The sequence below is a fragment of the Scaptodrosophila lebanonensis genome, unplaced genomic scaffold (genome assembly GCF_003285725.1).
Source record: "Scaptodrosophila lebanonensis strain 11010-0011.00,11010-0021.00 unplaced genomic scaffold, SlebRS2 tig00001415-arrow-pilon, whole genome shotgun sequence".
In the NCBI taxonomy this organism is placed as follows: Eukaryota; Metazoa; Arthropoda; class Insecta; order Diptera; family Drosophilidae; genus Scaptodrosophila; species Scaptodrosophila lebanonensis.
The window spans coordinates 4,180,765-4,205,929 of record NW_022060742.1 but is presented as its reverse complement, the minus strand read 5'-3'; the positions used below and the strand labels follow the sequence as shown (position 1 = coordinate 4,205,929).

The 25,165-nt window shown below is 36.6% G+C and overlaps 4 protein-coding genes across 5 annotated transcripts in view; 1 reads left to right on the top strand and 3 right to left on the bottom strand.

Annotated features, from left to right (window-relative positions):
* LOC115632515 (GATOR complex protein WDR24) overlaps nt 1–14,543 on the top strand; it is an 82,250-nt gene extending 67,707 nt beyond the window's left edge. For both annotated transcript variants that reach the window (XM_030529706.1, XM_030529708.1), the window contains one exon: nt 13,366–14,543. In XM_030529706.1, coding sequence (XP_030385566.1) covers nt 13,366–13,860 — 495 coding nt within the window. In that variant the 3' untranslated portion in view covers nt 13,861–14,543. The remainder of the gene's footprint in view (nt 1–13,365) is intronic.
* LOC115632516 (spermine oxidase-like) lies at nt 633–2,709 on the bottom strand. The gene has a single exon (XM_030529709.1). The coding sequence runs from the start codon at nt 2,266–2,268 to the stop codon at nt 775–777; it is 1,494 nt and encodes a 497-aa protein (XP_030385569.1). The 5' UTR covers nt 2,269–2,709; the 3' UTR covers nt 633–774.
* Nucleotides 14,544–15,948: 1,405 nt separating the features above from the next.
* LOC115632240 (adenosine deaminase 2) lies at nt 15,949–24,488 on the bottom strand. The gene is made up of 2 exons (XM_030529302.1): nt 23,627–24,488; nt 15,949–16,607 (listed from the first exon to the last, which is right to left on the bottom strand). Exons 1-2 carry the CDS (start codon nt 24,449–24,451, stop codon nt 15,975–15,977), a joined length of 1,458 nt encoding a protein of 485 aa, XP_030385162.1. The 5' UTR covers nt 24,452–24,488; the 3' UTR covers nt 15,949–15,974.
* On the bottom strand, nt 18,680–23,202 carry LOC115632239. Its single transcript, XM_030529301.1, has 4 exons — nt 23,093–23,202; nt 22,024–22,279; nt 21,694–21,853; nt 18,680–21,622 (listed from the first exon to the last, which is right to left on the bottom strand). Exon 4 carries the CDS (start codon nt 21,129–21,131, stop codon nt 19,125–19,127), a length of 2,007 nt encoding a protein of 668 aa, XP_030385161.1. The 5' UTR covers nt 21,132–21,622; nt 21,694–21,853; nt 22,024–22,279; nt 23,093–23,202; the 3' UTR covers nt 18,680–19,124.
* Nucleotides 24,489–25,165: the final 677 nt, after the last annotated feature.

Genomic DNA, 25,165 nt, shown 5'->3' with positions numbered 1-25,165 from the left:
TTTATATATGTGTATGCATGTGGCTTTAAAGCGGCGTTTTTTTAACGGTATTAACATAAAAGTACCGCGAGGGAAATAATTGTTGAGCGAAAGAATTTTTTCTCACCTCGGTATTACCGGGTGTTGTAGAACTGTTTGGAGATTAGTTTAATAAACATTCATCATCCTATGCTGCACTGCCAGCATGGGCGGTTACCAAACATTGACCAGTGAGTAACCCTTTTTTGCGCCCATACACCTTTCTTTAAAGTTGATTTTAAAACGCCGAGAAGCGCTCTTAGTGAGTTAGTGCTTGCCATTAATATGTATATGTGTTTGTGTAAACTGCCAGAGTAAATATCATTCTTATAGAGAAAAATTGAATTTTTCTGGACAATTCAACTCTTAAAGTAATAATAATTAATATTTAAGTTCAACGTTGTTGCCTCAATCTCAGTTTTGTCATCTATCTCACAAAAATGATTTATTATATACATACATGTATATGGATGACTTTTTCAGCTTTTTGCATGAGAAGCAAAAACTAAGCCCCTATTGCTGAGTAAGTTGTGTTTGTGTACTTAGTCGCAATTGCAAAAAATGCATGCACTAACAAATTTAAAAAAATAAAAAAATAAAGAGAATACGCCAAGTTGTGTTTGTCGATAATTTATTGCCACTTTAGATAAACAAGCGTTTGCATTTACTATACCGCTGTGGTTCTCTTTATTCTTATCGCCAGATATATTTTACTATCAAAACTCATTCTCCGCTTCCCTGGATTTCTCCCGGCCCTCACAGTGTTGCTGTGCGAGCACGATAATAAGAATTCAGGCGTTCCGCCTCTCGCCAACCACTCTCCACGGCGCCATGTACTGTCGAGTAGAAATGCTTGTGCGATGCCTCTCCGGCAAACTGAAGACGCGGCTTGCCGCCAACATCCAAGAGTGGTGCCTCCAAGTCCCAAGCACCGGTGCGCAACTCATCCGTGTAGGTGGAGCGGAAACTGTAGCTGCCGCGGAAATTGGGATTCGCATACCATTGGGTGCGTAGGAATCGTTTGGGTGGTGGCACTTCAAACTCCAAAAACTTTCGCAGCAACCAGAGCAGACCTTGGAGCACCTGTTCTTCGGTCAATGTTTCCATATAACGCGCATGCTCGCCTATTGTCCAGCCTTGGAGGATACGCGGCTGGTACGAGACTCCGTAGAAGCCGAAGACGCTCTCCAACCAGAAGAGCTCAGTGCCGCGCAGCTCCTCCAAGTCCTTATCCAGCCATAGAAAACTAATGCCTTTCCAATCCTCGGGTAGCAAAGGCTTGGAGAACTCCAAATAGAACTTGTCCACAGTTCCCAATTTCAGGCCATCAATGGCTCGGCACTTTGCCGGCGGCAATGCAGGCGAGAATAGCTGTTTGTGCTGCTCCTTGAGCACGCCCAGTGAGACGGTGCATATGACATGATCAGCTGTAAGGACCTCACCATTCCAACAGCGTAAAATCAACTCACCATCGCCCTGCCAATTGATATGTGCAATACGCTTGTTGAGCTGAACGCGTCCATTTAATATGCCCAAATCATCGGCGCTATCCGCGCTCGCACAGAGTAGGTGATTGAGAAAGGTCTTAAATCCTTTATCACGCCAATTTAGCAGCAATTCGCCCTCACACATCCAATATTCCAAGTGGCCGCGTCCTGAAACCTCAAACAAATTATCAGCCGCCTCAACGGAGCTTTCAAATTTCTTGAAGTTATCCAAAAATTCACGCGCTACTGTGCGATCCACCTGCGGGGATTTCTCCATCTCGCGCCAAAATTTCTCTGTCAGATACGTGCCGAGGGAGCCCTCGAACTCGGTTAACTCCTTCTGGCGTTCAGGTATCGAGTCCCAGGCAATTTTTTTCATCACATTGGCTGTGCGATCATCCAACACTTGCCGATTGGAGCGCACGCACTTGAAAGACTCGTAGGCGTCGTCGGTTACCTCCAGCATGTTCAGATCCTTGACGCGCTGATAAATCGGGTTTCCCACCTCGCCATGGCACCATTGGGCACCCAAATCGACAACGTTATCGGCAAAGGATATAGTGTTCACACGTCCGCCCACGCGATTCTCAGCCTCGAGCACGAGCACATTTTTGAAACCGACCTCGAGAAGACGCGTCGCGGTCGCAATGCCCGCGGCCCCTGCGCCAATAACAACAATGCGAGCGGTTTGTTTAGTTTTGCTCTGCGAACCGCTTAAAGCAGAGCCGCTGGCTGCTAAGGTTGAATCACAGATGAGAGACATTGCGGTAGAAAGTAGTTTTTTTCGCGCAATAATGTATCTCGGCGGGCAGTACGAAGACGATGAAGACAACAACCAATAAATGGCACGTTTTGCCGGCACGACGTTCGGCAGTCGACTGACTTGCGAGAAGCGTCGCCTCACACTTTCACTCCATTGCCGCTTTTAAAGAGCAGCCGCAGAGCGCGCTGCCTAATCAGTTGTTAATGAGAAATTCGCACGCTCGTCTATTGCCCGCTCAGCATGCACGTGTACGGCTTATCATTTACATTCTCACAAGTACGAGTATGAGCTCGTTCGTTCGCTCCTATACTTTATTTTCACAATACAATTTTGGCTTATAGTTCCATATCGAGTGACATATCAAATTGAATTTAAACTCTCACCATTGGGCCCACAACGTACTTATAAGTGTTTTCCAGATAGCATTTATAGAGTAAGCTATTTATGGTTGACCACACACATGCTATAAACAGCGATAATTAATATGCGGCACGCTTAAAATTGTTGCTGAGGCCGAGGCCAGTAATACAAGTAAGAAGGTTATTTTTATTGCATAGGATTTAAACAGATATATTATCTGTATTTTAAAAAAGTGAGAAATACAGTTCGAGGCCATTAATGACAAAGTTGCCAAAGTTTAGTAGATTTCATTCAGAAGCATAAAGATATTTCTTCTAGTTAATACTAATAGTATTAATTTTCGAAGCAATGACAGCAATAAAAATATCGACAACTTTTTAACGTTACTAAAAGCAAAATTTCAAGAATACTTGCTCAGAATACTTGCTTTTCAAAAATTAAATATCCGGGTGAATACTGAAGCGAGAGTTTTTGTATATTAACAAATTTACAGTCCCTTCACTATTTTGATTAATAACACTGGTGTATGGATTTGAAAATATATGACTATAGAATAATGTCACACATACGGGGTGCCACAGAAAACTCTAGAGATTTCGGCTAGGGTTTTTTTTAAATCTCTCGAAAAATTCATAGGTGCTACAGAACTTTGAGAGATATCATTTTTTTAACATCTTCTTTAAGCCAACTGTCAGTAACAGGTGAGTGTCGACGTTTACAATTTCACCAACTAATTCTGCTTAAATTAGTGATAAAGAATTTTGCTGTAAATTTTTCAGTAAATAAGTAGGTATAGGTAAAATTATCACAATTTCATTTAAAAGCCGAGTGCGACTAAATAAAGCTTAAAAAGATTACCACGTTTGTATTGACTGATCAATTGAAATAATTTGTATAAAGAAAATGAAGCCCATCTTCGGAACTGATAATGAAAATGCAATGAGTTAATGAATAATGATGGTTTTTAATGTGCCTTGGACAATCGTTTTGTTCATACCTTATGTATAGGGACCTTTGTTTTCTTAATGTTATTTGCATATACCCTGCACAGACACATTATTGGAATATACTTTTTAAGAAAAATACATAAATCGCCTTGACCAAAACTTTCGAGTGAGGGAGAACTAAGGCATTGTAAAGAATAAATATGGATTGAGTTAGATAAATATGATATAAATAATTAGTTGAATTATTGTTGCCTGTGGCACCGTGACACTGTGGGTGATGCATAGTCTATACGCATCAAGTGAAGATCACCTAGAGCAAGATCACTCGCTCCGCCAGAAGGCTTAGAAATAAACACACGCTTGAATTTCCAAAGATGATCTCAATTTATTTTCGGCAAATGCCGGGTTTTTATACAATTTTCACTTACGATCTACATTAAAATTAGGTTCTACAATTGTCTTATCAGCTATTGCTTATTCATTCTTAATATAATGCTATCTTTTACAAGTATTTATCAATGCTATGTGTGCATATGCGCACCCTTCTTATCGTCTAGTTGTCCTGCTGCTATTGGTCGACCTCTATTTCCCCTTTTCCTCACTATCTAGTCGTTGAGCGTCCTATATCTACATGCGACTGTGACATTAGTTGAGGCTACCTGCAGTGCGCATGTGTGCGTGCGGCCCAAAACGTTGTATGTTTGTTCCTTCGTATTTTAAGTGGACTGTATATTTTTAGATTATTTATGACTGCCACATGTGCGCGCAGGCTTGGTCTAATTTCCTTGGGATTGAGTCTCACTATCAGATCATATTTTTGAGTGTGGCAACAGTACTATTCATAAAACTATGTTCACTAGTGAACATTTTGCGGCGGGCTATAATTCCCAGAAGGTGCTGTTCATCATGCATTGAGTTTTGGTTTAACTTATCCCCATGTGACCTAACTCTATCTGCTCGGCTGGTTTGATTGATGGTACATTAAAATCTACTTTAATCGCTCGAGATCTAGAACAACATTTCTTTTTGATGAGATATATTGTTGCTATTGCAATCCCTATCCCTATTAGAATTAGTGAGCTGTGTCCACTGATTTGGTGATAACTCAATCTCCTCAATTCGATGTTTTCATTTTTGTATTTTTCCACTATTTGTTTCAATATAGTAATGTCTCGAGTATTATTTATTGTAATGGAAGCTAAAGGTCTGACTTCGTCCATCTCAACCCAGTCGACGACCTTTGTGATTGGAGACATTTCCCTGTGCAATTCGCTCTGAGACGTGATTTCATGGCCTGCTATCATTAAATGAGTTCCATAACGAGCTGTACAACCTTGGTTGAGTTTAAGAATACCCTGTTGTGGTATGTGTAAAGGCAAACTTTGATGTGAACCACAATTTAATTCTAATGCGCTTTTGTCGAAGGTCTTAAATAGCCATGTGTTCGAATTTGCTAACTCAATCCAAACGTTTTCTTTCAATGTTTGCGCGAACTCACAAACGGATCCTTAGTTTGTTTAAATGCTGATATCTCACATGAGTTGTCATTAGCCGACCTCCACGCCCAATTTCCCTTACATAACAGTCGATTGTTTAACTGATGGGAGCATTTATTCAGTTGTGTAGCCTTAAACAGTACGTATGCGTCTAAAACAAAGTTGTGAACTAGGTAATCGCCTTGAATGCGGACAGTTATTGCATGTCCTTCGCGTTCGAAAGGTATCGGAATCATTTTGTATATTCTAGATGTTTCTTGTTTAAACAGTGGAATTTCTGCATTGATTATAAGTTTTGTGTCAATTAACATTGCGTGTGCTTCTAATAGATTATAAATTTCTCTTATTTCAGCGCTTGTGCCTGAACCTGGTAATTTCATGCGTTGGGGTAATTTTCCCCTAATAATTTCTATTTCCTTGCCTAATTGTTCTAATGTTAATAGTTTCGGATTTATGTGTCCGTGGTTTAGATCGACCAGTAGGTCGATAATGGCATTTACTGTCTCTTCACAATAGTCCATCATTAAGTTTACTTGGGCTACCCCTACTTGTATTGTTGAAACTACACGGTTCTCATTTCTTTCTTGAACTACTTCTTTTTCAATCGAGTTAATTTGGTTCCCAAATAATTTTAATCCATTATTAAACTCAGTGGTAGCCTTCTGCACTAAATTTATGGTTGCATCAATGATTGAGGTTTGCTTCTTATGAAGTGTGACTATGTCTTCCTGATTTTTAAAAAGGTCACGCATATTAGCTTCTATATCACGTCGATCTTGTGCGTCCATTGATCCAAATAACACTCGATGTAACGATCCGATCATTTCAATTGCTCTTTTGTTTCTTGTAGTGTTTGTTAAGGCGTGTCTCATCAGGAATTCATTTCCCTTGTCTAACCGGTGAAACCTAGCCTTTGTTATTAGTACTAACGAGGTGCATGCGTCTTCATGAGTACCCGCTCTCTTACACAACTCCATTAACTTTTCCGCATTATTATCTACACTACGCATTCCCTCAAAAAATGTTGTTAAATCATAATACACTATTAGGTTCCATTTTGAAGACACGATATCCATTTCCCCGATTTGATCCATACAAATCATGGTGTTGCTGTCCAATGCTGTTATTCTATCTGACGTGTTAATAGAACCTGCGTCAATTGTTATCGGTCTTATTATGCTAGTTGCTAAGAGTATCATGATATAATTTATCAGTGGCATTTTCTGAGGTTCTTTTGGTGGTAGTTTTGGCCTTTCATTTTCTGTTTCCAGTGGGCATAGTTTGGCTATTGGTCTTTTTACTATGCCGTTCTGAGTTTTAATAGAAGCTATTCTTACTTTCCCATCTTCCCCTGGATGAATTACTTCTATTCGTCCTAGTGGCCATTTTGCCGCACTGGTGTTTTCGCTCTTTACAAAAACTAATTGCCCTACCTCCAAATTTGGTAGGTTCTTGGTCCATTTGAACCTTTGTTGGAGGGTCGTTAGATATTCCTCCTTCCATTTTTTCCAGAAATTATTTTTCATTTTTGTTAATAATTTCCATCTGTCTAACGATGACACTGTTCTATCGTCGATTGGTTCTGGGGGGTCTAACATGGGTTTGCCAGTCAAGAAATGACCCGGAGTTAAAATGTCGTCAAACTCGTTGCTGTTATCTATCTTGTATAGTGGCCTAGAGTTTAAGACGGCTTCTATCTGTGCTAGCAAGGTGCTCATTTCTTCAAAGGTCAGTGTGGTGTCGCCTATTACTCGTTTTAGGTGATATTTTACTGATTTCACACCAGCCTCCCAGATTCCTCCGAAGTGAGGACTTGCCGGGGGAATAAAGTGCCATTGTACCTTTTCTGACTCCCATACTGGTGATATGCTGTTTTGTTTCAATGCGTTAGTAAAATCCAAATGCATTTTTCTATCTGCGCCAATAAAATTCGTACCGTTGTCTGAATATATATGAGAGCATTTCCCTTTTCGGGCTATAAACCTTTTGAATGCTGCGAAAAAGGCTTCAGTTGTTAAGTCGCTGACTGCTTCTAAATGCATAGCTTTTGTGCTCATGCAGATAAAAACTGCTACATATCCTTTGTAGGATTTGTTCCCTCTACCTTTCGAAACACGAATTTGAATGGGGCCCGCATAATCAATCCCTGTGTGCGTGAAAGGGCTTGAAACTTTCACTCTGTATTCTGGCATTTGACCCATTAGTTGCTGTGCAGTTTGTTGTCGATATCTCGTGCATTTTATGCATTGCCTTACGCATTTTTTAATTTCGTTTTTCAGGCCTATTATCCAATATTTTCTTCTAATTCTTGCTTCCATTAATCTGTTGCCTCCATGGAGAGTTTCTTCATGTGTTTGCCGTATGATTAGTTTCGCCAGATGTGATTTGTTCAATATAATTGGATGTTTTTGACTGAAACTTATGTCAGCGAACCTCAGTCTCCCCCCTACCCTAAGGATTTCATCTTTGTCGAGAAACGGGCAGAGTGAGACTAACTTATTCTTTTGGTCAATGTTTCTATTTCTAGTTGTGGCGTTAATTTCGTCTGCAAACTCTACCCTTTGGTGGTGCTTGTATATGAGCGACTCTGCTTTTTCTAATTCGGTTATTGTAATTTTCTTTGTTTCTGATTGTTTCCTGCAAAGTCTTGTGAATTTCATCACATAAGCTACGACTCGAATAAGTTTTCCTAATTGACTGCATCTATTAATAAGGCTGTCTAAGAAATGAGATTTGGTGTGTATACACATGACCGTTTGCTTTTGCGTTATGTCTTCTTTTGGCCACATCTCTTGATTTTCTTTCAGCCATTCTGGACCTTCCCACCATAGTTTATTTCCTTTTAATTTTTGTGGTTGAAGGCCTCGTGACGCTATGTCTGCAGGATTTTCTTTGGAGCCTACATGTTTCCATATGGCTTTCGGTAGCCCTGATTTTATTTTTTCTTCATTTGTCGCCCATTTTCTCAAATGAAGCCCATATTTGTTTAGTTCGCTCGCGATTTCTTTTTGAATTTGAATGCATTCGCCTATGCTATCAGCTCCTGTCATTAGGTCGTCCATATAAAAATCTTCTTTTATTATTTTCTTTATTGTTTCGTTTTCGCATCGATTTGAAATTTCCAGTAATGCTCTAGTGGCTAGGAAAGGAGCCGACGCTGTGCCATATGTGACAGTTGTCAGTTTGTATTCTTTCAAAGGTTCTTGGTTATTCCTTCTCCAGAAAATTCTGAGGTACTCTTGATCCTCTGGATCTATCTTTATTTGTCTGTACATTTTCTCTACATCTGCTGTCAATACATATTTAAATCCTCGCCACTGCATTATAAGTTCCATAATTGTTCTTTGTAGATGCGGCCCTATGTGTTGAATGTCGTTCAAGCTTTTTCCGTTTGAAGTTTTTGCCGAGGCGTCGAAAACTACTCGTAGTTTCGTCGTAACGCTTTCTTCCCGTATTACGGGTTGGTGTGGCAAGTAATATTTACCTTCCTTATTGCTTTCTGCTTCTACCATGTGTCCTCTCTTAATATAGTCATCCATAAATTCTACATATTGTTTGCGCTGTTTTTTGTTTGTGGCTAATCGTTTCTCTAAGTTCATCATTCGAGCTATTGCTTTTTTCCTTGAATCTCCTAATACCTCCCCCTCTATAAAAGGCATCTTCACTATAAATCTTCCCTTGTCATCCCTTCTAGTTGTTTTCTCAAAAAGGCACATGCATTTTTCATCATTGGTTACTACTGTGTCTTCAGAAACCTCTTCTAACTCCCAAAACCTTTCCAAATTAACCGCTACTGTGGCTTTTACTTGTCCTGCTCTTGGAATTTTTATTGGTCCTGATAGTATCCAACCTAGTTCGGTTTTTTGTCCTATCAGGGACCCTTCCTGTTTTAGTCCTTGGGAAAGTATTTTCGGTAATAGGTCGCTACCTATTAACAGGTCGATTCTGCTTTTCTTGTTAAATAGAGGGTCGGCTACAATTTCATTATTCCAATGAGCTAAGTTATACTCAAAGCTTGTGCGAGGCTGAGGATTTAAAAGTTTCGGCATAATTAAAGCTTCTGTGGTATATCTGGCTTCGCTAGGGAATCTGGGCCTTATTTGGATTTCTAATGCTGATTTGGCGGTTCCTATTAGGTTGTCACCAATCCCAAACAACTGTATCCTCTTCCTTACTCTAGGGAGACGAAGTCCTTGAGCTGCTTCTTCAGACACAAATGTCGATTGTGATCCTTGGTCTATAACTGCTCTTAAAATTATCCAATCTCCTGTTGCGGACTTTACCTCTACTAATGCTGTCGCCAGCAGGGTTGTTTCTAATGACTTTGTTGTTAAGGTTTCTTTTTTCTCCAGTACTTGGTGTAATAGGGTGTGGTGTCTGCCATTACATTTGATACAGGGTTTCTTTGGTTCGGGACATATCTTGAAAAGGTCGTGGTCGAGGCATTTAAAACATAGCTTATAATCTTTTGCGGTTTTCCATTTGTCTTCAACTAGCAAGCCCAAAAATTTTCTACACTCTTTTATTTGGTGACCACTAAATTTGCAATGTACGCATTTCTCTATTTGTGTTCTTTGCTGATATTTAAAAGACACCTTTTGGGTAGGATTCAATGTTTTTATCGCTTGTAAGTGCTGTTCTAAAAATGCATATACATCATCTAATGATTGTATTTCTTTTGTTTTCCTTGTGAATTGCTCATATTGTTGTAGCCCTATTCTATCAAATTTCCTCAACAGGATTCTCGCAATAAATATTCCGTCATTCAAGGCGATCCCCATTCCCTCTATTGCATGAGCGCATTGTCTGGTTGTGTCCAAGAACAACTGTACACTTCTGTCGGATTCACTATTCATCATGGGTTGGTCCATGATTTTATCTAATTGGTACGAGAATAGTTGCCGTCTGTTTTCATATCTATCTTGCAATATTTCTACTGCTTTCTCATAATTTTCTACTGAGACTGGGAGGTGCTGAATTAAGCATTGCGCCTCACCCCTTATCAACTCTTTTAGTCTTAAAAACTTTTCTATTTTTGTATACTTGAAATTATTATGTATCAAATTGCTAAATAGGTCATAAAACGTTGACCATTGTTCTAAACGACCATCAAATGGATGGATTTCGATTTCCCTCATTTTTATGTGATCGTTAGTCGTTTTGTTCCTATTGATATTTTGAATTTCCTTAAAATATAGTTCTTTTATTTGTTCAAATTTATCCTGTATTTTTCTTCTTTCTGTCCTATTTTCTGCTGGGATTTTGTCCTTAAGCTCTTTATGGACTTCGGTAAAATATGAAAATTCCGCTGTTAAAAATCTTTTATGTTCTTCTGCTTCCATCTCTTCGAACATACTATGCCTTTTCTCAAAGGTGTCTGCGGCTCTATAAAAGATTCTCTTGTCCTCATCCCAAAGGTTGTACACATGCTTGGGAGATTCACTAAATTGCACTGAGATATCGGCTTCCGCATCTGAAGGTTTCGGCTCGATTTGTTTACCGTTCCCCTGTCTGTTTATTCTATCTGTAAAATGGCTTCGTGCTATTTTAATTCTAGCATACGCATCGGATGAGAAATAATTATTCTCTGCGAGCGTATCCTTATACTGAGTCAGTAAGCTATGGTTATTGTTAAATTCCGCCCATAGCTCCTAGATTTTCTTTAATTTTTCTGGCTGACCATCATTTGAATTTAACAGGTCGTTCAATTTATTAAAATTCGCCTCTTGTTTAAGAAGGGCTTCATTTAGTTTTTCCCTCGTATAGACCATTTTTGATGACAAAAATTTCAACATGTAAATTTTAATTATTTATTTTGTTTTTTTTTTTTTTAAATTTTTTATCTTAAGTTTAATATTTTCGGACTCTTTTAAATAACTATTCTGTTCTTTCCCTTTAGTAATTAAAACTAGTTGGAAAGTTTCTTTTAATTTCTTTCTCAACTGCACCCTTTTGCCACCACGTTTTTTCTTTTTTGGTGGTTTTGGAGGCTCAATTATTTTTTTGTTCTTGTTTCTGTTTTTGTATTCTTGTATTGTTAGTTTCTGTGGCCCCGCGTTGGGTTCAGCAGCTGCTTCTAAAAAGGGCTTTGCTATTTTTATAATATTATTAAATGCCCTATTAAACTCTTCCATTAATCTTAGTAATATTAGTAAAAGTAATAGTTGCACAGTGGCTTGAAGTGTGGGGCGGCTTCCTTATGGTCTTCAGCTGCGCCTTCTTCCAATTTTGCGTTGTAGCACCTGGACTTGGGCTGCTCAAATCGACACTCAGACCTGGCTTCTGGTCTGAGTTCGTGAGTCGTTAACTGGACTCGGGTTCTGGACTCGAGTTTACTCGATTTGTTGTAGAGTGAGTGTCAGACCTGGCTGGTCCTGAACTCGGGTTACTTCTGACTGAGTGTCAGACCTGGCTGGTCCTGAACTCGCGTTTCTTCTTACTGAGTGTCAGACCTGGCTGGTCCTGAACTCGGGCTTCTTCTGACTGAGTGTCAGACCTGGCTGGTCCTGAACTCGGGTTTTTTCTGACTGAGTGTCAGACCTGGCTGGTCCTGAACTCGGGTTTTTTCTGACTGAGTGTCAGACCTGGCTGGTCCTGAACTCGGGTTTTTTCTGACTGAGTGTCAGACCTGGCTGGTCCTGAACTCGGGTTTTTTCTGACTGAGTGTCAGACCTGGCTGGTCCTGAACTCGGGTTTCTTCTGACTGAGTGTCAGACCTGGCTGGTCCTGAACTCGGGTTTTTTTTGTTTTCAATTTTTCCTATTCATTAAGCTGTTCTAGCTTAATGTCACGCTAGCAACTGTTATATTGCCTGCTGATAAGGCTGCCCGCGTTTTCACGCTGATTCACCTTGTTCAAAAAGGTTTCAAATAAGTCGAAGGACCAAATGATGCATAGTCTATACGCATCAAGTGAAGATCACCTAGAGCAAGATCACTCGCTCCGCCAGAAGGCTTAGAAATAAACACACGCTTGAATTTCCAAAGATGATCTCAATTTATTTTCGGCAAATGCCGGGTTTTTATACAATTTTCACTTACGATCTACATTAAAATTAGGTTCTACAATTGTCTTATCAGCTATTGCTTATTCATTCTTAATATAATGCTATCTTTTACAAGTATTTATCAATGCTATGTGTGCATATGCGCACCCTTCTTATCGTCTAGTTGTCCTGCTGCTATTGGTCGACCTCTATTTCCCCTTTTCCTCACTATCTAGTCGTTGAGCGTCCTATATCTACATGCGACTGTGACATTAGTTGAGGCTACCTGCAGTGCGCATGTGTGCGTGCGGCCCAAAACGTTGTATGTTTGTTCCTTCGTATTTTAAGTGGACTGTATATTTTTAGATTATTTATGACTGCCACATGTGCGCGCAGGCTTGGTCTAATTTCCTTGGGATTGAGTCTCACTATCAGATCATATTTTTGAGTGTGGCAACAGTACTATTCATAAAACTATGTTCACTAGTGAACAGTGGGAATGAAAAAGCTTACGACTTTGAAATACTCTGTACCTATGTGTGAAATCATCATTTTTAAAAACCAAACATGGCTAAATCGGTTATCTTTATACATTTCATGTGCAGGGTATAAAATCAATGTTAACATTATTGTACACGCTGTAGCCGAATGGTAACAAGAGAGAACGCTACAGTCGAGCAAGCCCGACAGTGTAATACCCTGTACCCAGGTAAACTTCCGTCACTGAGTTATATGCGCCCATAGCAGCAGCAAAAAGAGGAAGAAGAAGAGTGAGCTTGTTGCTGCAGTTTGGGGGGGTTGTACTAGAGAGAATTTGTTTTGCTAATAACTTTTCTTAGAATTGACCGAATTGAATAAAATTTTATACAACAGTTTGGTTTAGGTAGCATTTGAAATGTGGACACTATTGACGAAATTCTGTAGCGGGGGAAGGGGGGGAAAATTAAAAAAAAAAACATAAACTCGTCCTTACTCGGACCTAGGAGAATCTGGATGCCAACTTTGGTTATTCTAGCTTTTATAGTTTCTGAGATCCTCGCGTTCATCCAGACGGACGGACAGACGGACGGACAGACGGACGGACATGTCTAGATCGATTTCTCTCGTCATGCTGATCAAGAATATATATACTTTATGGGGTCGGAGATGCTTCCTTCTGTATGTTACATACTTTGCACAAACCTAATATACCCTTTTTACCCTACGGGTACAGGGTATAAAAAGAGCGTTTAATTAAATTCGTGAAATTGTCAGTAATGCATGAAATTTTCATTAAATTCCCTAAAACACATGCATATTTCTTTTTCAGAATTGCAATAATGACAATGACGGCAACAACAGCAGCAGCAGCAGCAGCAACTATAACTATGGTCATGTGCCTAAATATAGCAACAACAACAACAACAACAATAACTATGGGCACCACAATTATAAAAACAATAACAACAACAGGCGAGTGCATGCTGCAAACAAAAGCAAGCAAACTCATTATCAGCATACACAACGGCAAACCAACCGCGTGAATAATGGTGTGCCAGACAACGAGGAGGAGAATGAGGAGGAAATTAACAGCGACATTTACGGTAACAACAGCAACAGCAACAATAACAATAACAACAACAAGAACAACAACAACAATGATAATGATGACGACCAGAAGGAGAACGACTCGTCGTCCGCAGAGCAACAGCCCGACATAATACCCTATCCGTTGAGTGTGGGTGAAACAAGCTGGAAAACCGCAAAACTACGACGACAGCAACAACAAGAACAACAGCACAAACCGCATTGGCAACGCACATAGCGTCGTTTGCGGCCACACCCACAAAAACCTTAAAATGGAGGCGTAAGTGCCGGCGTTGTGAGCACCGGGAGACATCGCTCCCGCATAAGATTTTGAACAAAATTTGGGCATAGAGTGTAAGCATTTGTACAGCGTAGTGATATATAGGGCAAGCGATGAGGCGTACATACTCGTACTCATATATGAGTATGTATGCGTATATAGTATGTGTAGAGCAGGAAGGGCAACTGCATAAAAGTAAGTTTGTAAAAATGATGATATCTAATATAATATCTTTACATTATACAAGTATATATGGAGTTCGCATAGAAATCGGCGGGTGCAATTGCAAGGTAATACGTAGGACTTGAACATATCGAGCATTAAGTAAATTGATGTGAAATTGTATGTGGTAGCTGTACTTACAAACATACACAAATTATATATTTAGTAATTGATCAGGATAATAATAACAGAAAAGTGCGCAAGAATTCAAAAACTTAGATAACCGAAATAGTTCCAACTATCTTAGACGATATTTTTATGCTTTCGCACACTCACTGGTGGGGAAAAAAGCAATTAGGAAATGTGTTTGAAAAATGTGCATTTTCATATAAAGCTGCATTTTCAAAACCTTTCATTTCAATTCAAAATGTTGTGAAATATATGTAATTTATTCGCAAACGTAATATTACTTATAGGCAAGTTATTATAGTATGATATTTTTGATCCTGTTTAGTTTTTAAACAATTTTTAGTTGATAGATAATTTGTGAGCATCAACTCAAAATATTCCATAAATATCAAAAATAACTTTTTCAATTGAGTAATAGAAAGGTCAGTCAAATACATATATACTCGTATAGTACATATACGAATCAAGAGTAGAACTTAAAGAACAGAGTTCAAAAATGTATAGCATTTGAGTGCAGTTTGAGTTAAGCTCTTAGAGGATTTACTACCCTATAATTTTCTAAGCTTTTGGTGATATTCTAAACACAAATAGAAATTTAAATTTCTAAACATATTTGTAAAGATACAAATATTATATTATTATTATGTGTCATTTATTTTATTACTTAATAGTAAACATTTAAAGTTGTTTTAAACATTGTCCAACATTTTTTAGCAAATCAAAAATGTTTTATTTCCTCTGTCCTTAAATACTCGTCTGCCGTTCATTTTATTACTGTTTGTGGAGTTATAAATTTATTAAATTAATATTAGTATGCGATTAAAATCGAATCTGCAGTTTTGAATATGTTCATGCATTTTTTTCAAAGACATTACCTACAAAATATTTTTTAAACCGGCTATGAGTTACAAATATTTGCATAACTGCCGACAAACAAAAAAGCAAAAAATTAAAGTAAAAATAAAATTTGCAAAAAAAATAAGAAGAAATGATAAAAACCACCAGCAGCTTATAAGTGAAAAGATGTTTAATAATGTTACGTAAAATCAGCTTTTGATTTTAACAAATACACACATATAGTATATACTTAAAGTATATACATGGCTTGCTTAAGAAGAGCGCATCTTGATCTAAATTGTCGTTACTGTTCATAGGTAGGATGATAATGCCTAGTTTTGCTGCAGCAACAAAATTGTGCGTGTTTTAAAATACTTATAACTGTGCTATGTGTACTCAATTATATGTATTCACATACATCCGTACATAGGAGTATGTATATCTTGTACATGTTTTATGTAAAACTAAGACTCTGCTTGGAACATATTTACAACCATACATACTTATAATATTAAATGTGTAAGTTTAGGTGCGTGCTGATAATTATCAAATAAGCTTATGCCGAGAAGGGCGAGTAAATCTTAAACAGTGTCTAGCATATCTCTCTTTTTCAGTTACTAACTAAACATATCCCCCACAGAATGCATTTCCTACTAAGTATGTACCACTCTTTAATTATGATGAACAAATTTGTTGCTTTCGAAATATTCGCAGAAGATACGAAATAAAAACCATTCGAAGCTTATGTAAGACCCATATCAATTTTTAATATTGTAATTTTCAAGAAGTAAACTCTAGTGCTAAGCCCGCAATGTGTGCAATGTGAGGAACCCCTCTATAGAAATAAAAGCAAACACATTTTAATGAAAAATATATCACTGCATTTATTTCTTCAAGCTTTTGTCTTCTCGCGGCTCTAGTTGGCCCTTGGTCTTGATTACTTCATTAATCCATTTGATCCACTGTTTGTGCCATTTTTGTATGCCTATCACCTTTTCTGGCGTTGTTAGGGCACTGTATTTGATCGAGTTTATTGCCAGGCACTTGAGAAACCTTAAATCTGCTCGCATAGGTGCAATCCCCAAAAAGGCAAAGTAAAAGTCATGTGACAAGGGCAAGGCATGCCAGAAGGACGGATCGTCTGAAGATATGACCATCGGCACATCTTGACAGATAATGTGAGATGCCGGATGATTGCGATAATCTTGACCTAGCTGCAGCACTTGATTGGACACAGGGCACACTTCTACGGCGATGCCAAGCTTCTTCGCTAATGACATAATAAATGGATGCTTAATGATGGCATATCCGTGGCCAATGCGCTTTGTGCCCAACAGCACAGCATCAATCAGATTTTCATCAACAGTCGATCCATACCAATTGGTTTCGCCGGCATGAAAATAAAAATTTATATGCTCCGGCATTTTCAAAAGTTGGTCAACGAAGTCAATAAGGGGGCGTCCCAGTTCTTCCTGCCCGACCAAATCGAAGCCGACCAAAAATGTGGGAAACTGTTTCTGCAGATGGTAAGATGAATTCTAAATTAGCAGTTGATGTGTAAAGAAAATATTCTATATATTGTTTTGTTAATTTACACATTTATCAACATCAATATTCATTAATTCATTGTGGATTCTCGATATATAATAATTTATAATTTTGAAATTTTAAAACTGTCTCTAAAGTCTCAAGCGAACTCTCTCTCTCTCTCTCTCTCTCTCTCTGATTCTATAGTTCATCTACAACTGCCTCCGAGTACAACCCTGACCAACACGACTATAAGGGGCAGAAGCTGCCGGACTGATGCTCTATAGCCATTTCTTGGTGAATCTGTGACTGCATATGGTTGTAGGTTGAGGATACCTCGACAGACCGACCCTCAGATGACCCTCTCTCTAATGTTGAAAAACAAGTAAAAAAGCTAAAGTCGGGTGTCCCGACTTTGAAATACTCTGTACATATGTTTACAATAATTATAGAAAATAAAAAAAATTAAGAAAATAAAAAAAAAAATTTGATCGATTTTACCTCTCTCGGTATTCGAACTCACGTAAAGGGTGTATAATTGCACATTTACATAGCAATTGCGTCTGTGTGAGTGTATGTATGCCTATGCGCATCAATTCGTGTCTGTGTAAGCATTTTCGCAGTCAACCAAACAGCAACATCAACAACAGCCGCGGGCAGCGCTTGAGCAGCGCTGCAGCAGCGCTGCATCAGCAAATATATTTATGGCTATAACTTCTTGTTAAATCGGTCTATCATAATGAAATTTGGCATACGGACACATAATAACTAACTGGGGGTATTTCCAAAATTTTAGTTCGAAATTCCAAGAATTACGGGAGTTACGATTTGCGGGGTAGAGGGGGGAGGGAGGGGAATTCCAAAATATACATTTTCTGCGTATTCACATAAGGCATCTGGGACTAAAATTTGGTGTTCCTAGGTCTTATAGTCTCCGAGATATAGGCGATTATACGAATGGAAAATCGGGAAAACCCCCATAGGGGGGAAGTGGGGGGGAAAATCAAAAAAATAAAACAAACTCGTATAGAATACACACATAACGCATCTTTGTGCAAAATTTGGTGTCTCTATCTCTTATAGTCTCTGAGATCCAGGTGTTCATACGGACGGACAGACGGACAGACAGACAGACAGGGCTAGATCGACTCGTCTCGTCATGCTGATCAAGAATATATATACTTTGTGGGGTCTGCCACGCCTCCTTCTGCCTGTTACATTTTTCAGCTCCCGCAAACCTAATATACTCTTGTACATTTCATGTACAGAGTATAATCATACTTGCCCCTAAATTAAATCGTTGCTTCGGCCCCTTTTTCTGGCTATTCGTAATAAAAGTTCACTTCTTTCATAGGTACATGTTCTTCGGTGCTCAAGTTTTTATAATAATATAGTAAGTCTGCTGATTAGGCTGCACCTTTGAAAATTATAAATCTTTTTTATGGTAACAAAAAAATGGTTGAAAACGGCAGTCTGTCGAATTCTAATAGGAAAAACTACAACTATAAACTTTCAAAATAAATATGTATAAAGAAAACAGAACTATTACTAAAAGCACACTGATAAAAAAATGCAACGAAATTTAAATATTTACACGTAGATTTAACTATTTTTACCATCGATTTTTCACTACAGTGTGTTTTAGTAAATATGAAGTGTGCACACTTAATTTTTTAATTTAATATATTCGTAGTAAATTTGAAGTGCTGGACTATTTAATCTAAAGTGTTGACATATTCAAATTAAAATGTAAACATATTAATTATGAATACTGTCATATTCAAATATTTACTATTTTCATATTTAATTTTAGATGTGAACATATTAAAATCCAAATGTGAACATATTAAGATCCAAATGTTAAAATAGTAATTATGAATATGATTCATATTCAATATTAACTATTTTCATTTTAGATTTTAATATTTTTAATATTTGATTCAAAGTGTTCCCATAGTCAAATTAAACAATTTCATATTAAGAATAAATTATCGATTTATTTACTATCGATAATCGAATTTTTATTTTAATTCAAACTCAATTAATTTTTAGAGTACATGATAATAATAGTAATAACAATAATAGAATTTAAATAGATCTATATTTTACATAGCTTTTACCGTTGTTATTCAAATATACATGCAATGGGTGGCTTGTAAAATATTCTATATCCTTAATAATTAATGTTCGATCTTTGTGGCCAACTTCATAAGCTTGCATATGTTTACAAAATCGTTCAACTTTTATTTCATTACAAGCAGCGTAGATTTGAGCTTCTTCATAAAAAAAGAAAAGCAACTTAAACAATTTGATATTATTTTCGTTATTCCCTAAATAATAGTTTTTTTTATACAAAACTCCTTTAAATTCTAAATTTTCACAATATTTTAAGTGATTGGACTTAAACAATTTTGAATAGCATACATTTTCCAAACATTGTATGTCTGTTATAGATTTGTCTGTAAAGCTATACTTATCAAATAATGGTGGAATACCTGACTCATAACTTAGCAAGATGAAAAATGAAGGCACTGTTTTATAGCTACCGATCGACATTCATTTTTTCTCGATGTAATTGAAGCTAAATATGCTTTAGATGCTCTATGTTTTGCCTCAAACCGCATAACCCATGCATATTTCAAAGGCCCGCATTTTAAAATAGCTGTAGGGTAATGCACGAGAAAATGGTGTTTAGGTTTTAGCGTAGGTCCATACAAATTCACATATAGCTCATGGTGCACTTTTATTTTTGTTTCTAAGTTTTTTAAATCTTTTGTTGTAAATTTATTTTGAAACAGAATGTCAATAATTTCCAAAAGTTTTGTAAATAAAATCCAATGCTGAATACTTTCTGGAATCAGATCTCCGATTATTAAAGGCAAAAACTTAGCGAAACAAAATTTTTCACTAGCTGTCATTCTAAGTTCATTTTTCTTAAGTTTAGTTAATTCTAGCGGTCGTGACGAGTTCTTTATTTCTATTTCGCCATAAGAAAACAGATTTTTTCTACTGTTAATTGTTGATAAACATACAATTTTTTCATTAATTAAAGCGTTTAAGGTTTGACAAATACCGTAAACACATACGCCTTCTAAAACATCATGCATCAAATCAAAATAAAAGTTTTCTGTTACGTGGAAGTTTTTTAGTTCGTTGAATATACAAACAGTTTTAATACCAGTCTCTAAAAAATTATTTGCTTCCAAATCATTTTCATAACAATTTTTATCTCTTAAATACTCTTTGTGCTCTTCACTGTCTGATTTCATTTCTAAGCTACTTCTTTTACACACTCGACAAAATCGCTTAGCCTTAAATGATTGAACAAAACCAAATATAGAATTCAATCCTAAGTTATCTCCTAAAATAAGGCCTAAAACAAAATATATTTGTTTTGATCCTTCAGGTATTTGTATTTCAATTCCATTTTCTAATTCTTCAAGCTCACGAAATAAGTGGTTAAAAATGATTTCATGGTCATTTCTTTTCAATGCATGTGATGGAATATATGCAAACGGGAAAATGAAATCTAATTTGGATAATAAATGCTGAGGCAAGGTTGGAAATGAATAATAGCAGCCACATATAGAAGATACATGAGCTCCTAAAGCATTGTTTATTTGAAAGTCATCAAAATACAGAAAAAATGTAATCACAATGTCATCAGGAAGAAAATTCTGCAGTTTGTTTGCAAATGTTTCAGAATTTACAAAGTTAATAAGGTTACCTTGATTTTGAAGTAATTTTTTATTTTGAAGTGTTAGATTCAAAACATTAGGAAGTTCAAAAAATGATTTAATTTGAAATTTTATAGGCATAATATGGATATCTATTTTATTCGGGAAAAGAGATGCATTTCCTTTTTTAAATTTAGGGCCGATTTTATTTGATACAGTAAATGACTTGGGATCTTCAAATAAATGCATTTCTTTTAAAAATTTAAAAAGCCGGTATTCCGATTTTATTTCCTCAAACGGGCTGGTTAAAAAGGAAGTAATGCATTCGAGTGCTTCTTTAGTTTCAGAATTGCATGCGCTGTAATAATTGAGAGCTTTGGAGATAGGCGAAACCAATTTAGTTATCAGGTATTGAATAGCAGTTACTTCATTTCTAGGCATGAAACATTTAGAATGCAGCCCAAGTGTTAATTGAAGACATTTTTTTTTTAGATCTGTTATATATTCCTGGATATTAAAACTGTCGTCTAAATCAAAACTATTATATTTTACTAAACAGGCTTTTTCAATTTGTATTTCATGTGAATGGAAATCCGGGTTAACCATATTTTGAGAAACAAAATCTTCATAAAAGGAGTCACCAATCGCATTTTCATGTGTCTTACATAAATGTTTTCTAAATATACAATATTTCAAAAATAATTGATTGCAATTGTTAATTTTGCATTGTAACGGGTCACAGAACCCAGGCTTTTTTAAAACATGATCATTTTGTAAATGATGGATTAATAAATCCGCAGTGTTAAATTTTTTGTTACATCGAAAGCATGGAAACATTTTTACAGCAATGTTTTATTTTCACTTTCTCATAAAACTTAATAAAGCAGTTAAGTTTGCAGACTTTACATCATAAGGCGTGTCAATTTCATAAAAGTATTTTTGTATGAATAGCCATGGAAACTTCGAAGCTATTGGATAATGCAGATTTAGGGTGTTAAAAAGTTTGAAGCAAACATCCAAACAATCAATAAATGAATCTAATTTGTATATTGTTTTATCAAAGTATACAAAGAACGACTTTATATCGTTGGAGTTCACGCCTTCCACAATGATAAAAGGTTGAAGTGTATTTGAATTACCGTAATTTTTGCAAATAAGATTGTTTACTTTACGCTCGTAGTCCCCAATTGTATCCAAACGAAGCACGAGACTTTCCTGTGAGTCCAATAAAGTTACCCGTGTTCTTGAAGTCTTTGATTTAGATGAATGCCAACTGTTAGAAGGTAAGACCGACGGTAGAAGAGCTGTTATTATGTAGTCCGAAGAATCTAAAATATCAGTGAAATATATTTTTAATTGTAATCAATAATTCAAGCACAGCAATAATATATAAAATTACCAATAGATTCCGCCGACTGAACTTGTTCCAATAAATGTTTACATGTAGCATTGTGAATATTTTCCTTATAGTATATAACTATTTTCTTTTTAAAATTATCCCATTTAGATAATAAAATAGATTCTTTTCCTGGATACGCAATTGTAAAATCAAGCTTGATCTGCAAAACATAATTTAAAAAAAAAACTTCAATGATTTACGTATAAAATAATCTTGTAAATGTTGGATGATTTCAAAAAATGTAATATGGGTAAAGCTGAAGTTAAAAAGCTCAAATAAAACTAAAAATATAACTGAAGAACTAAACATTTGGAAGGCCTGGAATCTTACCAAATCCACTGCACGAGAATCGGTATACTTCGGCCATTCTTGCAAAAATTCGCATGCATTCAAGGTTTGGGATTCTTTACGACGCAATTCATAAGTTTTTGACCACTTATCAAGTACTGCATTCCAATCCGAAACTTCTCTCTTCAAGGCAGTCTTCAATGCATTATGAAGTGTTTCATCAACAGGATCCTGAAATGTGTCTGCTTCACTGCTATTAAGTGATTCCTCTTCTATTCTGCTAAACTTCGCGCATAACCTAAAATCAAACAATTAATAAATACTAATTACACCAAGTTATTATTCAGCATTTATTATGCGTACATACATATGTATACACATATTCAAAGGTTAAGCAGTAAATAGCACAACCACGTTTGTGCATGGTTACATGCTAAATAAATGATCACATTTTGCATTGCCTACACACGCATACATACTCGTATTAATGTACGTATGTTCAATTATAAGTACATATATTTTTAGGAATTTATAAAAAAATGAATTATTTGAAGACTTATAATGTGAGTCAATTAAGCATGTACAGCAGTTATTAATTGCCAATATATGTATGTAAATACATAACTATATGCATATGGTCAAGCGCGTTCATTTTTCACAAAAATCTGTACACTATTGAATGACGCGTCGCTTCTTGCACTGAGACAAAAGAGAAATAGCGATTACGCGGAAAGTACAGATTACCGCGAAAAATAGGTTGCTATGCAGTGGCATGCGTATGAAACTGTATATTTTGTTCTTTTTTTCATATGCATCTACGTACACAATATATGCATATATGTATGTATATACATACATATATATGTACCCAAATAACAACTATATCACACATTTGAAGCTTTACATATTTTAACTTCTTTATTTAGTCACAATTACGACGACATTTACGCTATATGCACATACATATGTTTGTATGTAGGCTACCACGTAATATGTTGTATACAAAATTATGTTTCTTGCGGACACGATGCAAGAAACTATAAATGGCAATTTTGTATGTATGTGTGTACGCGTACAAATATATTATACATATGTAAATGTTCATACTTACGCAGATCAATTTATTCCAACACAATCACTATTTTATTATGTTTTTTTTTTCACTATAATTCAATTAATTACTTTGGCACACGTCCGTCTTTGACAAAAATCAACTCACAATTGACCGACGCGCGTCATAAAGAATATCGATACATATCGCTGTGTGTATGCATTATTTGCGAAAAGAACGCAAAAGAAGAAGAAGAATGCGTGCATTCCGTGCAGTAAAGTGTGTGCTTATTAATATTTCATATGGTTTAACATTAAACTGAATATGACACACTTTAATAACAAAATTTTACACTTTGTTTTGAATATTATTTATATTAAAATCACTAATTAAATATGTTTTTAGTAAAATTTACGATGTTTATATTTGATTGGAATATAAAATAGTAGAAATTTAATTTAATATGAAAATATTCATCTGTACTATGCCACTTTTTTATCAGTGCAGTGTTTTAAGTAAGATAGTTGTCTATTTGTGATTAAATCGCAACTTGATTTAAGTATTTCCCAATCAGGATCAATTGGATATACTTACATTTAAAGCAACGCATGTTTCCACATATTTTTCCACCACCGGCGGATCCACGCCTCGCAAAGGAGCATATATTAATTTTGAGCCAATAAAATTTGGATTTTTAGCCATGTAGCGCTCAAGTGTGTCTTTATAGATCTGCACAGTGTCGTTAATCGTCAGCTTTTTTTCACCCAGGCAATAGAGCTCGGGTAGCAGCGATCGCAGCTCCAAGTACTGCACACCATCCTCATAGAACTCCTTTAGAGCCCGATAGTAGTAATCGGCCCAGACAGGCGCATAACACAAAAGCCCGTCTAGCAGTATGAAAATACTCATGAAGTGATTCCAGGCTTGGTTGTTGGACTTGAAGGTCGAATACGGATACATGCTGAATCGACGCAAAAGATATCTTCGCACATTCTCTTCGCCGCGTCGCTCACGAAATTCACTCATCGGCTCCCAAGAACATTCGGCTATAGCTTTCAATGTGGGCTTTTCTTTTGAGAAGCGAAAAGCGATTGCCTTACAGCCCTCATCAGCAGTGCATATCCACAGGTTCTCACGATAAGTCAACCTGATTAAGTACTCCGTGCTGCAAATAGCGGTATCATGGGCATGTAACACTCCACCCTTCGGCATGGTTCTGAGAGCTTTGAATAAAGGGGATTTATTTACTTCTGAAAGCAACTGAAATATATGATAGCCCGGCGAGTGAGTTGAGGGATCGAGAATTCCCGTTTTATACTCGGCCTTTTTAAGCTCAACGATATACTTGTTGGCCAACTGCTCCTCCGGCGTCAAAGCAGTGGTAGCGCCCATAGTCATGACGCGCTGCGACTCCAACATTATCTGCCGGAGACGCTTATAAGCCTCTGCTGTGGTATCACGTAGTCTATGGGTGAAGGAAAGAACCTGATGGGGTTTTGCTAGTGGTCCAGCAGTCTTGTCCGACAAAAAGCGCACCGATTTCGCCGCCACGTTGGCTAGCGCCAATGCATTATGCCTCGTTGCCGGCATTTTAAAAGCTTTGTGACAACAAATTTTGATTTGCTGGACAAACAAAGCGTCAAATTTAGCTCATGTTGTCCAAGAAAAAGAAATAATTTTTTGTATATGCTTGGTTTTGAAATGTGTCAAAGCACATATTTCAGAAAAGTTCATTTCTCTTGAGAGAGTTCCAAAGTATTATATATAGCCCAGTTATTCATCATCATTCACCATCAAGCCGATGGTTAAACATATCTTGTATTTCCAATAAGAAATTGTACAAGTATTAACGATGTTTAACCAAATTCAACCAATTATTGTTTAAAAGTTGATTAATTAAAGTATTTTCATTATACTAAGAGTCGGAGTGGAGAGTGGATTTCGGAAATAGCTGACCCTGCATTTGAGGTTTTGAGTATGTATTTATGTATATGAGGTTATTCAATTTTTGTTATGCTATGAAAAAAAAAAAAAAAGAATTGTGAATCAAGACTTAAAGCGTTAGGGAGCTAAATCTTGTACATTATTGTTACCTTGAATATGTTATATATCTTGACTTTTTGGTAATTCAAC

Excerpts from the sequence above, each read along its gene's own strand:
- LOC115632516 (XM_030529709.1), bottom strand. The coding sequence starts at position 2,268 with ATGTCTCTCATCTGTGATTCAACCTTAGCAGCCAGCGGCTCTGCTTTA.
- LOC115632240 (XM_030529302.1), bottom strand. The coding sequence starts at position 24,451 with ATGTTGGAGTCGCAGCGCGTCATGACTATGGGCGCTACCACTGCTTTG. Across the intron at positions 16,608-23,626 it reads AAACATGCGTTGCTTTAAAT|AAACAGTTTCCCACATTTTT; the intron begins GTAAGTATATCC and ends TACCATCTGCAG.
- LOC115632239 (XM_030529301.1), bottom strand. The coding sequence starts at position 21,131 with ATGTTTCCATGCTTTCGATGTAACAAAAAATTTAACACTGCGGATTTA.